This window comes from Triturus cristatus, chromosome 2_1 (assembly GCF_964204655.1).
Source record: "Triturus cristatus chromosome 2_1, aTriCri1.1, whole genome shotgun sequence".
NCBI lineage: Eukaryota > Metazoa > Chordata > Amphibia > Caudata > Salamandridae > Triturus > Triturus cristatus.
In genome coordinates this window covers 613,338,238-613,350,697 of record NC_140581.1, presented here as the reverse complement: position 1 = coordinate 613,350,697, position 12,460 = coordinate 613,338,238, and the positions used below count along the sequence as shown (strand labels likewise).

The 12,460-nt window shown below is 50.2% G+C and overlaps 1 protein-coding gene across 3 annotated transcripts in view; it reads left to right on the top strand.

Moving 5' to 3' along the window:
- CHD1 (chromodomain helicase DNA binding protein 1) overlaps nucleotides 1-12,460 on the top strand; it is a 1,484,343-nt gene that overhangs the window by 382,361 nt on the left and 1,089,522 nt on the right. For all 3 annotated transcript variants that reach the window (XM_085632544.1, XM_085632543.1, XM_085632545.1), the window contains one exon: nucleotides 11,394-11,584. In XM_085632544.1, coding sequence (XP_085488670.1) covers nucleotides 11,394-11,584 — 191 coding nt within the window. The remainder of the gene's footprint in view (nucleotides 1-11,393; nucleotides 11,585-12,460) is intronic.

The window sequence follows — 12,460 nt, the reverse complement described above, 5'->3', positions numbered from 1 at the left end:
GAGTACCAAGGTGTAACCAGTGCAGAGTTGATTGGTCTTACATTTTTGGGTTCGTGGACTGGAAACGAATCCTAGGCTCACGGTCTCATCCAGACACTCCGGCGAGTACTAGGACCGCAGCACATGAAAGAGATACTGTATAGGTAAATCGTCCACTACCACCTTTACACCCAACCCCCCCGCAACAATCGGAAGGAAACAGCAAACTTCGGTGCAGAGCTATTACAAAAAGAAAAAAAAAAGAACCAACAGACATCTCATCTCGCATACGCAGGGGCTCACGTACAAGGACCCGTCCGTCATTGAGGGACAACTACAAGCAATATTGGTGGCTGCAGGAGGAACGCAAGGCAGCGGCCATGGGGCGGGGGAGGGGGGGGGGAGAGAACGCGGCAGGACAAAACAGCAGGGCGCCTGGACGGGAAGGGGGGCAATACGTCCACCCGATAGGATGCAACAGGCATGGGATCCGGCAAGAGCAACACATTCCACAGCCCTCAAACACATCAACAAAGCATGTATCCATCCATCCCAACACAATGCACACAGGGCACAAAGGTTCACCCCATGTCATCCGAAACACCCGTCCCAGGGGATTCCACAGAGGCATCCGAACCCGCCTGCTCTCTAGTCCACTGCAGGAATGGTTCCCAGATGTCATTGGGCCTAGACGCGGTGGGCATCGTCTCCCAGTAGTTCGTGAGTTGTGTCTGACCATATGTAACGTCTCGAACCCATGCGGCGAACGTGGGCAAGGCTCCACGGCCCCAGTGTATCGCCACCTGGCGTTTAGCGTAAAGCAGCAGCATCGCGTGCAGTTTCCTGTCAACGGGTTCGGTGTCTTTAACGTATCCCAGGAGCCCCAGAAGCGGACTGGGTTCATCCGACCTGTGTAAAATGTGATTGATGGCCTCAAAGATGCTCGACCAGTACTCAGCTAGCTTTGGGCAGCTCCACGCCACATGGAGAAAGGACGCGTCAGCTCCACCACACTTCCAGCATGAAGCGTCAGTGCGGATTCCCATGCGGTGTAGCAGCACTGGTGTGCGATAGTACCGGTGCAAGAATTTGAAGTGGACCAGTCGTAGCCTATAGTTCGGTGACAGCGCCGTGAGCTGCTTACAGCAGTATTCCCACACGTCATCTGACAGGGCCCCATCCAGGTCTGCGGCCCAAGCCAGTTTGGCCACAGGCACAGTGAGCGGGGCCCGCTCCTGCATGCAGTTGTACAGTCTGGATACCAGTTTCGCGGGGGAGGGTCGTGACAGCAAGTTCTGCAGGGCATCCAGTTGTGGAGGTGCCTCAGGGAATTGAGGCCACATCTTCTTGCAGGACTCCCGGAGGGAGTGATACAGAAGCGCGTCCGAGAACGAGGTAGGCTGACCGTCCTCACGGACACCCAACGCTCCAAACGTCCCATCAGGGTAGATGTCTGCGAAAGTGGCCACCCGTTTCCCCTGGAGCGTGATGGTATCTCCCCTAGCGCAAAGGCAGGGCAGCATCGGGTTGCTTCGCAGCGGAATGGCCGGCGCATAGAGCAAGGGAAGGCCCGCCCTCCGGCGCAACTCCTTCCATGACCAGCGGATCATTTCAACGGTGTCCACCTCCTTCGAGGGGCGGGAAACCCTGCCATACAACGCCACCCGAAGTGGCAGCGGGGCAACCGCAGCCAATTCCACCGCTACATGCGGCTGGTAGGGGGTGGGGAATACCCAGAAGTGCAAAAATTGAGCCTGAGCGCACAGCGAGTAGAGCTTGAGGTCAGGCGCCCCGAGGCCCCCCTGCCGCAGCGGGAGTGTGAGCAAAGCCCAAGAGGTCCTTGCCTGCCGCCCAGCCCACACCAGAGATACAAGTAAGGAGCGGACTCGTGCATGGAAGCATGCAGTCATGGGCAACGGAAGATTAACGAACAGATATAGGAATTTCGGGAGAACTACCATTTTCGCCAGTGCAACCCTCGCAACCAGGGACAGGGGAAGTTTGTTCCAGACCTCCACCCTCCGCTCCAGCCAGTCGACCGCTCTGCCGAAGTTAAGTGACCATAGTTCCTGCGTGTCCCGACTAATCCAAATACCTAAGTATTTGACCGCGTCGGTCTCCCAACGTAGGGGGTAGTCCGAAGGAGGTTGAGCTGTCTCGCTAGTCAGAGGGAACGCAACGGACTTGGACCAATTTATAGACACGCCCGCCAGACCCTCGAAACGTACAAATTCTCGGAGCAGTGGATTCAAATTCTCTGCGGGGCTGGAGACATACAGAGTGACGTCGTCCGCATAAAGAGAGATCAGCAGACTACGAGAGCTGAAGCTTATCCCTCTCGCCGTGTGGTGTTGGCGTATTCTGGCCGCCAGTGGCTCCATCGCAATAGCAAAGAGGAGGGGCGACAGTGGGCACCCCTGTCTAGTCCCCCTGGAGATGGGAAAGGGCTCGGACACCAGGCCATTTACTCGCACCCGAGCTCGAGGTCTGTCATATAGCAATTGGATGAGCGTAATAAAGTTACGACTGAAGCCCATCCTGCTCAAGACACGAAACAGGTACGGCCACTCCAACGAATCGAAGGCCTTAGTCGCGTCCAAAAACACGACTGCGGCCTGGACAGAGTGGTGGAGATAATGTAGGATGGAGAAAAGTGTTCTGAGGTTGTGCGAGGTGGCACGGCCAGGAATGAAGCCTGACTGGTCCGGGAGAGCGATGATCGGCAACAGCGGCTGCAATTTGTCTGCAATGACCTTGGCGAAAATTTTGGCGTCCACATTTATGAGAGAAAGGGGACGATAGGAGTCCAAGTGTAATTCGTCCTTGTCGGGTTTTAATAGGGTGACAATGAGTGCCTCGCGCATGGAGTCTGGGAGGGCACCCAGCTCTAGCGCCTCCACGAATACAGAGTGCAGTTTCGGGGCCAGTTCTTCAGCGTATGTCTTGTAAAACATTGTGGTTAGGCCATCTGGGCCGGGAGCTTTATTAGCTGGCATGCTCTTGATAACCTGAGCTATGTCTTGGGCCGAGACAGGCAGGTCCATGTATTGTCTATGGTTGTCATTGAACCAGACAAGGGCGATAGAATCAAGAAAACCGTCCAGGGGAGGCGGAGCAGCAGAGTGCTTGGACGTGTAAAGGGAAGCATAAAAATCGGCAAAGGCCTTCAGCACCGCCTCTTGGCCCGTGACCTGTGTCCCCGCACTATTCCTGATAGTGTGTATGTAATGCGCCTGAGCCTGGGGAGCGATCAGTCTAGCTAGTGTCCTGCTCGGTCTATCACCTTCCCCATATCTGCGGGCTTCGGCCTGTTTCCCTAAGAACTTCACCTCCCTCTGTGCTTCCTCGTTGAAGTCCAACAGTTTTGCTTTAATACTACCTGCAATAGCCAACGTCGGGTCTCGGCAGAAGGCCAAGTCCAGTCCCTTGAGTTCTTGCTCTAGCTTAGCCAGTGTCCGACGTATGGTATGTAGCACCCCTGCCTGCCGAGCTATGCACTGGCCCCGTATCACCGCCTTAAAAGCGTCCCACACCACGGCCTCAGAGGAGGCCGAACCCTCGTTTTCGGCAAAGTACTTGACAATGTCATCTCTGATTTCTTCCATGAACACCTGATCCGTAAGGGCGTGGGGCGGCAGCCGCCATGAAAACGCCCCAGGGGCCACGTTGGGCATCCGCAGCTCTAGCATGCAGGGGGCGTGGTCCGAGAGCGACCTGGCCTGAATGTCCACCTCCCCCACCCATGTAGCCACCTCAGGAGACAGCAGCCAAAAGTCTAGGCGGGACCAAGCGTCGTGATGACACGTAATACAGGTCCCCATTCTCTCCCCAGGGTGACGAAGTCTCCACACATCAGTCAGCCTCCCCTCCTCCATCACATCTAGCAACGCCTGTCTCGCCTTCGCATGCGTAGGTCTACTAGCACCCCTTCTGTCCCAATCATCATCCAGCACTACATTGAAATCCCCCCCCACCACTATCAAGTTACAATCGAGCAACACTATTTGCGCCCAAACATTGCGAAAAAAATCAGGGTCGTCTACATTTGGACCATATATAGCGGCCAGAACCAGCGGCCTACCCTGCAACGAGCCATGCACCAGTACATAACGACCCTCCTTATCCAGTACACAATGATGCTCTCTCCAATCCAACCCTTTCCGTATGAGGACAGCCACCCCCCTGGCATAGTTAGAGTAAATAGCTGAATATACATGCGACCACCTGTGGTGTTTCAGCCTGGGCGATGGGGTCGAGTTGATGTGAGATTCCTGCAGCAAGCAAATGTCAACATTGTGTCTGGTCAACATGGCATGCATCAATCTGGCTTTTTTATAGTCCCCAAGGCCACGAATGTTCCAAGTCCACAGTTTAACTCCCCCCATGTCTATAGTACATCCAGGGCAACCAGGCCGCCACCCCGCTCCCCCCCCCACACCGACAGGCCCAGGCCGCCGCACACCCCCGCGCAGCACAGTCATGAGAAGATAGATTGTCACTCGCTCCACCAGCACCGGTAACCCAAACATTCAACATCCCCCCCCAACCCCCACCCACGCCAACCCCCCAATCAGGTTGCGCTAGAATCCCATACGTGCTCTGAATCGCACTTGAGTCAACCCAGAACAAAAACAACGGGAGATTCCCCATGGGGCGAGGTGCTCCTAGCTGACACCCCTGAATATACAGGGTGGCTGCACACTGAAGGTTATACGCGACACCCGAGGGGTGCCCAGCAGCATGGAACAAACAGTACTTAAGTTTTTCGCCGTCCAGTACGCCTCGGACCTGTGACACAGTCCACAACCAGGACCCTCCCAACATGAATAGGTCAGCTCCAGCAGTTCCAGTAGGGCCCTCCATTTCACCTCTCGAGGGAACCAAACAAGCCAGCAAATGTCAGCTTTAGTTGAAAGGGGCAACACAGACCCCATTGCCCTCAGTCCCTCAATCATTGTCGCTTGTGCGGGCCGCTTCCTCCTCCAACCTCGGCGATTTGCGTCTGGCGCCAGGGCCACTGATATGCTTAGCAAACTTCAAGGCTGACTTAGCGTCGGTGAAGAAGTGGGCAGTTTGTTCATGGAAGACTTTCAATTTGGCTGGGTATAACAAGGAGTATTGGACTCCGGCCTGCATCAAGAGTTTCTTCGCAGGTATGAACTCCTTTCTGGCAGCCTGGACGAGGGGGGTGAAATCAGGGTAAAATGAGATATGATTCCCTTTATGGATGATCTTGCCTTTTTCACGGGCCATCTGCAGGATGCGGTCCCTGTCCTGAAAATTGAGCAGCTTGGCCAATATAGGGCGTGGGGTGGCGCCTGGTGGCGGTCTCTTGCCCAGTGTCCTGTGCGCCCTCTCCACCGTGAATACCTGGGACAGGTCCGGGTCAAAAAGCTCGTGTAGTAGATCAGTCACGAAGACCTCCATCTTTCCGGTGTTGTCCGTCTCCGGAATGCCCGTGATTCTGACGTTGGACCTCCGGGAGCGCGCTTCTAGATCGTCCGCCTTGGCCCGCATGGACTCCAGTTCGCGCTCAATATTGGTGATGTGATTTTTCGCCTGCTGCTGAAACTCGGCACATTCGGTATGCCTGTTTTCTAGGCAGTCTAGCCTCGTTTCGTGTACGTCCACTTTGGACTTGACCGCCTCTAGCTGTGTGGCCATAGCATCCAGCTTTGCGTCGATACTCTTCAGGCTAGATCTAACCTCCATCATTAAAGCGCCAAAGTCAATCTCAGCTGCAGGGCTTTAGGGAGGAGACGACGCGGCTCCCGTGTCCGCTGTATGTTGCTTGGCCTTCTGCTTATGATCAAAAGTCAGTTTGGGCTGCTTTGCATCCTTCGTGCCCCCCATCTCCGACACGCGTGGAGCACGGGGTGCAGGCTGTGGTGGGAAGCACTCCCCGGCGCACCGCGTAGGCCTTTAGGGCCGACAGGCGCAGTGCGAGTCGTCGCAGGAGGGAACTGGGGGTCAGCAGCCCCAATCCACGGTGGGCTGCCCAGTGTCCCTCTGCGACCCCACCAAGTTCCCCCCACGAGCTCCGGCTGGAGGATAAAGCACGGGAAGGGCTCCGGCAGGATCAGGCTGAGGTTGCTAATACGTTGCTGTGCCCGGGAGCGGAGCTCCTGGTATCAGGGCAAGATCGACACCTGTACACCAAACGGCGATCTGCAGGGGTTCAGGGGCACGCCAAGCAGGGGGCCCTCGCAGTGTGGGCTGCAGCGCGCCACGGGTCCGCAGCTCCTCCTCTATCGACCCGGCCGCACCGCAAAATGGCGGCGTCTCGCTTCAGCCCAAGCCCCGACCTTCCCCCGAGCTGTTACCTCCGTCCAATGGCCGCTCCGCTCCCTGCCTCCGGTCACAATGGTCTCCGCGTAGTGGCCGCCGGCAGCTTCCAGCCCCGCGCTAAGAGCGCCAGAGTGGTCTCCTCCCCGCCGATCTCCGTAGGCCCAGTAATCCCCGAGGCTCGGCCAGGTGTCACAGCCGCCACGGGCTCCTCAGCAGCAGGCGGGCTTTGGTATGCGGGCCGGCGTCACCCGCGGCCGCCAGATCTCGGCGCGCAGTGACCCGCGAGCGGCAAGGATTCAGTTGATCGTGCCTCCGGACTGCCGCATCAGTTACCCACGGAAGCCGGGCCCCTCGGTAGCGCTGTGTAGGATATTAAAGGATTAATTCATGTGCAGCCGGCGGAGCTCACTCAAAGAGCGGCCATCTCGCTGCTCGGTTAGCCACGCCCCCCGAGACGAGAGTTCCTTAAAACAAACAACTAAGCAGACACTCTTATGAAACTCAGCAACACATGAAGGCACAATGTAATCATGCCTAAGGCTCACAAATCGGTGTGTAAAAAGGTGCAGTTTAATCATCAGACATATTCCAAGGCCATGTCTTAAAAGATACACTGAAATAATGTATACATGAGTTTGTAATGGTCAACGACAACCCCTGTTATTTGGACTCTAGGTCCAAAGAAGCACACTGTAGAAGTGGGTGTGTTTTTGCTCAGAGGGCTCATGTCATTGTTATAAACAAACATTCTCAGACTTGTGCTGTAAGAGTAAGAATAACAAAGACCACCAATTACTATGATTCGTAGCCACAAAGAAGTTCTTATATGGTAGTGAAAAGCACTTAATGGGCATGATCTCAGGCTGTGTCTGTAGTGAAACAGAGACTAGTAAAACAACATATTTGCCAAGGTGTGGTAGACCCAGAGTGCATACCAATCACTTTTCCATATGGCAACTGATGGTGGCATGGATTTATAATGCCAACACGCTTTTAAACATGTTTGTACTGAACTTAATGATGCTCGCCGCTAATAGGACTTGTGGCCCTCATAGTAAATCTTAGTAGTAGTGATGCATAAGCGTACAGACTGTGGGCTCCATAGTAAATCTCTGTAACATTTGAGCACAAGCGTATGTATACTCGTGGCGGTACATACCTCTAGCGCCAACATGCTCTCAAACACAAATGTTTGCAGCTCAATGGCGCTTGCTGTTATGAAAACACATGGTCCCTATGGTAAATATCGGTAGCAGTGGAGCGTAAGCGATGTCAAGGTGTATGCCATAAGCGTAGAAACGCACCTACAAGCCGGGTGGAGGGGGGGGGCGGCAGAGTCGCACAAAGTCTACATAGTAAGTATGGTAAATCCCCCAGTCCTGAGAGTCGTAGTGAAGCAGCCCACACTACTGCGCACTTAAGTAGTTTTGTCTGTGTCTGAGCCGCAAGACCTACCCTCCTCCAAGATGCCTGGAGACACCGGGACAGCAAGACGGCATCCGTGAAGAAGTGTGTGGGTCTTCGCAACTGACAGAACTGTACACGGTACGTGCAAGGTCAACTTGGTGACCATGTTGGGTGAGTAAGCCCCTATCCAAGGATCAGATCCTAATTGAAAATTGTTCTTGGAATAGTTTAAATCATTTGCAAATGTGGAAACGGGCAAAAGTAATGTGTGGAGAAAGTAGAACACTACAGAAAGCTAATGTGTTAGAAGAAGTCAAAACAATTACAATATTCAGTAACCCACAAAGCATCATAACTAATGATGTCGCCTATGGTAAATATCCAGTACTTGTTGGTAAGGGGGACAAACCCAAGAGGTGACGGGGTCAGTATGTATGGTATGTATGTTATGTAATAGCATACCGTGACCCTCCCAGATGGTATATGTTGGAGATAATGGCAGAAGTGAGTGTTTACTGGTTCAATTCATGCCATGGAATTATCATCGTTCAAGCCATTTGTCTGTGTGAAAAGATGGAAAATCTAGTATTGCTCCATTTCAGAGTTTAATTTTTTGCCATGAGGTGTTTGTTTAAAACAGTCTAACTCGTATCATCTGGAGTGTGGTGGTGTTTGATGAAATGCGCGGTCATTTTAGTTATGTTTTTTTGGCAACGGATGTTCAATTATCCGTGTTTCGACCGCTCTTGTGGCCATGCCAATGTATCTGAGAGAGCACGGACATTCAATGAGATGTATGCAATTTTTGGTATTGCAGTTTGTGTGTTCGCTGAGTCCAGATCTGGTGGTTGTTCAAGATAACTTCTTTAGAGGGTTTCGTCAGATGGCACACGGCGCACTGCCTGCAGGGAAAATGTCCTGCATCTTATAGAGACACTTACTTATGGATTCCTCACCTTAGAATTATCCCCAGGCGTCAGACTGGATCCGGTGACATTTTTCCTCCGCAGTAACCCTGTGCGTCGATAGGTGGCGTTGGTCGACTCCGTGTTGTTCGTTGGCGTCGTGGTCGCCAGAATGACATCGCAGTATCTACTTAGAAACCGCCCACCTGAGCTGACGCCAGTTCCTTCTTTCTCTGCGCCAGGCAGTGCAGATCCGGAGAGAGCGATACCTCGAGTCACTTTTTGACTCTGTTTATGTGACTTTTGGCGACACCTTTTTTGAGTCGTTCGACTCCTAGTGTGCGGAGGGATGTCATGTCAGACCGGCTTCAAGGCTTGCGACTCTTGTCTTGAATTGATCTCTGTCATGGACCCACACCTCATGTGCCTTTGGTGCTTGAGGTGCGACCACGCTTTATGCTCAGAACATGCCCTCCAGATATGATGCAGTTGGTAGCTAATAGGCTACTTGGTTTCCTCCCTTCTGATGACCACTTCCTGGGTAATGTGGCACCTGTCAATCCCAAGATGCACCAATCTGCTCACTTCCAACATGGCAGAACCTCTCTTAGCATATAGAGTTCCCTAGCCCTACTTTGTGGTGTGGCTTCCAAGGGGGTACACGTCCCTGAAAAAACTATTCAGCAGCTGATTTTTCCTCTCCTTCCCGAGCACCTCCCTGTCTACCTAAACAATAGAGCAGCCTCCTCCGAAGTGTTCATCATTTGGCCTTCAAAGACGGTTTCTCCTTTGTCAGTTTTTGTTTATTTATTCAAAGGTACGTAAAAACAAAGACATTGTAGTATCACATATGGCCAAGAATAAAGTCAGATTGCTAATGGAGAGTTCAATTTCTAGAAATGCAAATTACGGCCACTTTTCAATACATAAGGCAAAAAGAAAGAGAAACAATGATACATCATCTTCATGCAAATAGAGTATATGTGACAAATACAGTGCCTAGTTTTTATAACATTAAATGATAACAGTAGGAAGAAAAAATATACAGAAAAAGATTGTAAAATGTATGATTGGATCTTGTATAATGAGTAGCTTCAGAGAATATTCGGAGGGAGGGTTTATACTCTCAAGGAATATCCTCATATGTATCAAATGAGCTTTAGGATTAAGAGAAGTGATGTCTGGAAGAGGTGGAGTGCTCATGTACGAGTAGGGCAATAGAAGAAGGGGAGACCCCGCAAGAGGGATTGTACTAGGGATCCCCAAATATATTCAAAACTCTTCTGGGTATTTGTTAGGATATCAGTCATACTCTCCATTGTAAGGGCTTGCCAACGACGTGCATACCACGGTGATCTAGAGGGGGTCTCTGGTTACTTCCATGCTGCGGCCATAGCCATATTGGCTGCTCCCAGCCAGTGCCAATATTATTGAGCGATCTCCCTACGTTCGGTGTATGAGGGACGAGTCCCTAAGACCTAGAAATGCAAACTCATGGGTGCAAGGGACTGGATATCCTAGGATGTCCTTTATCTGAGCTGAGTTTTACGGCTTCTTCTTTGAAGCTCGCCTTTTGGGATAACACCCATATGGCTTCCTGCCAGGGAGAAGTAACACCTCTCTCCCACGCAGACTTCTATTGTCTTTTTACCTGGGAATTGTTTGCACAGCTCCCTGGGAGACAGCTGTTTCGTAAACATCCCCATGTACAACTGTGGACTTGCACAAAGGATTTGCCAACATAATGGCAACTTTGTAAAGGTTTCACCCTGCAGCAAGTTACATTAATTTCAAATTGGTCACCAATGCGGTTCTAATGTAATGAGTTGTTTGATATCTTACTGTATCAACTTTAGTAGTTCCAGTCGTAAGTTAGGGCTGCTGTGGCAGCCTGCAACTCTGCACTCGCCAATGGGGCTACTAGCCATTTTACCAGTAAAAACAACATTTGCAGGTTTTTACTGTTCGACCATATAAAAACACAAGTTCCACTAATATACAGCACCCTGCTTTACTGATCAGTAGGCATACCTTAGGGTTGACTTGCATAAATTAAAAATGGAGGACTTGGCTAGCCATAACTGGAAATGGCAAAGTTCAACTGGCAGTTCGAAACTGAACTTCCAATCTACAGTGGCAAACTCTGAGCCACGGTTTACCTTCTTTGTCACACCCAGGGTGGCACAACCAGTGGTGCAGTCCCTGGGGTGATCCTCTACCTTGCAGGCCCTGGGTACCTTATACTAGCAATTTACAAGTAAATTAGCTTATGGAAAATTGGCGTACGCCGATCAAACGTGCACACTTTCAGGTCAGGGCACAGGCACCGAGGCCTCCTTAGCAGGCCTCAATGCAATCTGAATAAAAAAAACAGCAGCAAAGAGGCATTTCCTTAAACCCATAAAGCACAACGGGCAGGCTGCCTGAAACTATTGTGGAGTAAGGTAGTGTTCCAGTCAGTCCTTCGGACCAGTATTTTGTTAATCATCCAAAACGTGTTAAGTTATAAAAGATCCAATACTTTGCATTGAGTGGTAATTTTAATATTTAAGAAACAAATGTGTGTCTAAAGGGAGAAAATATCTGTTGCATTTTATGCTCAAAAGATAGTGAGTATAGTTGTTTTCAGCTGCCTTTTTAAACAGCCTTTCCCTGCTAGTGGGCAATTGTTTTCCAGTTATGATCACTATAGTAGTTCTTACTGTACATCTTTTTTATAACAAGGCAGTGCTGTTGACAGTTAATGCTACTCTTTCTTATAACGTCTAAATATTTTAATTCCTGTTATTACCTAATTATATTTTAACATTGTAGTCATTTCTGGGCGGACTTAGTTGGGCATTTATTGGAGTAGATGAAGCTCACCGTCTGAAGAACGATGATTCCTTGCTGTACAAGAGTTTAATTGAATTCAAGGCCAACCATCGGCTGCTTATCACTGGGACTCCTTTGCAGAACTCCCTCAAGGAACTTTGGTCTTTACTGCATTTCATCATGCCAGAAAAGTAAGAAAAATAAGTAGAACTATCCAAAATGTTTACTGTATAATACCTGCATGTTCTTTTAACCAATGTTCTAAAGCGACTTGTAGATGCATCTCCCTCTCTCTGAAACTGTAAATGTGGACTTTCCGTTTTGATGAAGACACTGCGCACACACACTAGTGCAGCCTCATGAAAGCCAGTAGACAAATGCCCATGAAAATCAAAACTATAACATTTCTTTTGCTAAATTTAAAATTGCCTTGCTTGTTGCCCCTGGTGAGCCTTAGTACGTAAGTCTTTTTCAGTGGATTTACTTTGTGCTGTTAGTCAATTTCCTGTGTCAAGTAATTTTTCCCCTCAATCTGTCTTAATAAATGTATCAGTCTTTAATTTTTTCTTTTTTTTCCCTCAGTAGTCTATTGTCGAAAAATGCTGCACATCCATATGTGTGAATAGCTCTGGAAATTGACATAGCAAATGTTGGTCAAAACAGGACTTTGTGCTGCGTGGCTCATTTCTAGCCAGATTTTAAATAAAAATGTCCATGCTATAAACACCTTGGTGTACTTGTTCCTTTCTGGGACCACTGCTCACCCAGCAATGTTACAGGCAATTTCTAGTAGCTTCAAAATATGCATTCACATTTTGGATTACACTGGGCTAATTTCTTACTTAGTTGATTTTTGTGTGCACCACACTAGTAAGGAGATTAACAAGTTGCCTGACTATTATCTATCTGTAGGGTATCTGTTAGTCTCGCTGTGTATTCTGATTACCATTCTGCACTAATTCTTTCAAGTAGACATTGATTTAGCCTTTTTACTCCATGGATCATGGGAGTAAGGAATGAAGTATCACTGGGAGAACTGTTGTGCTCAGGTACACCAATAGAGCATT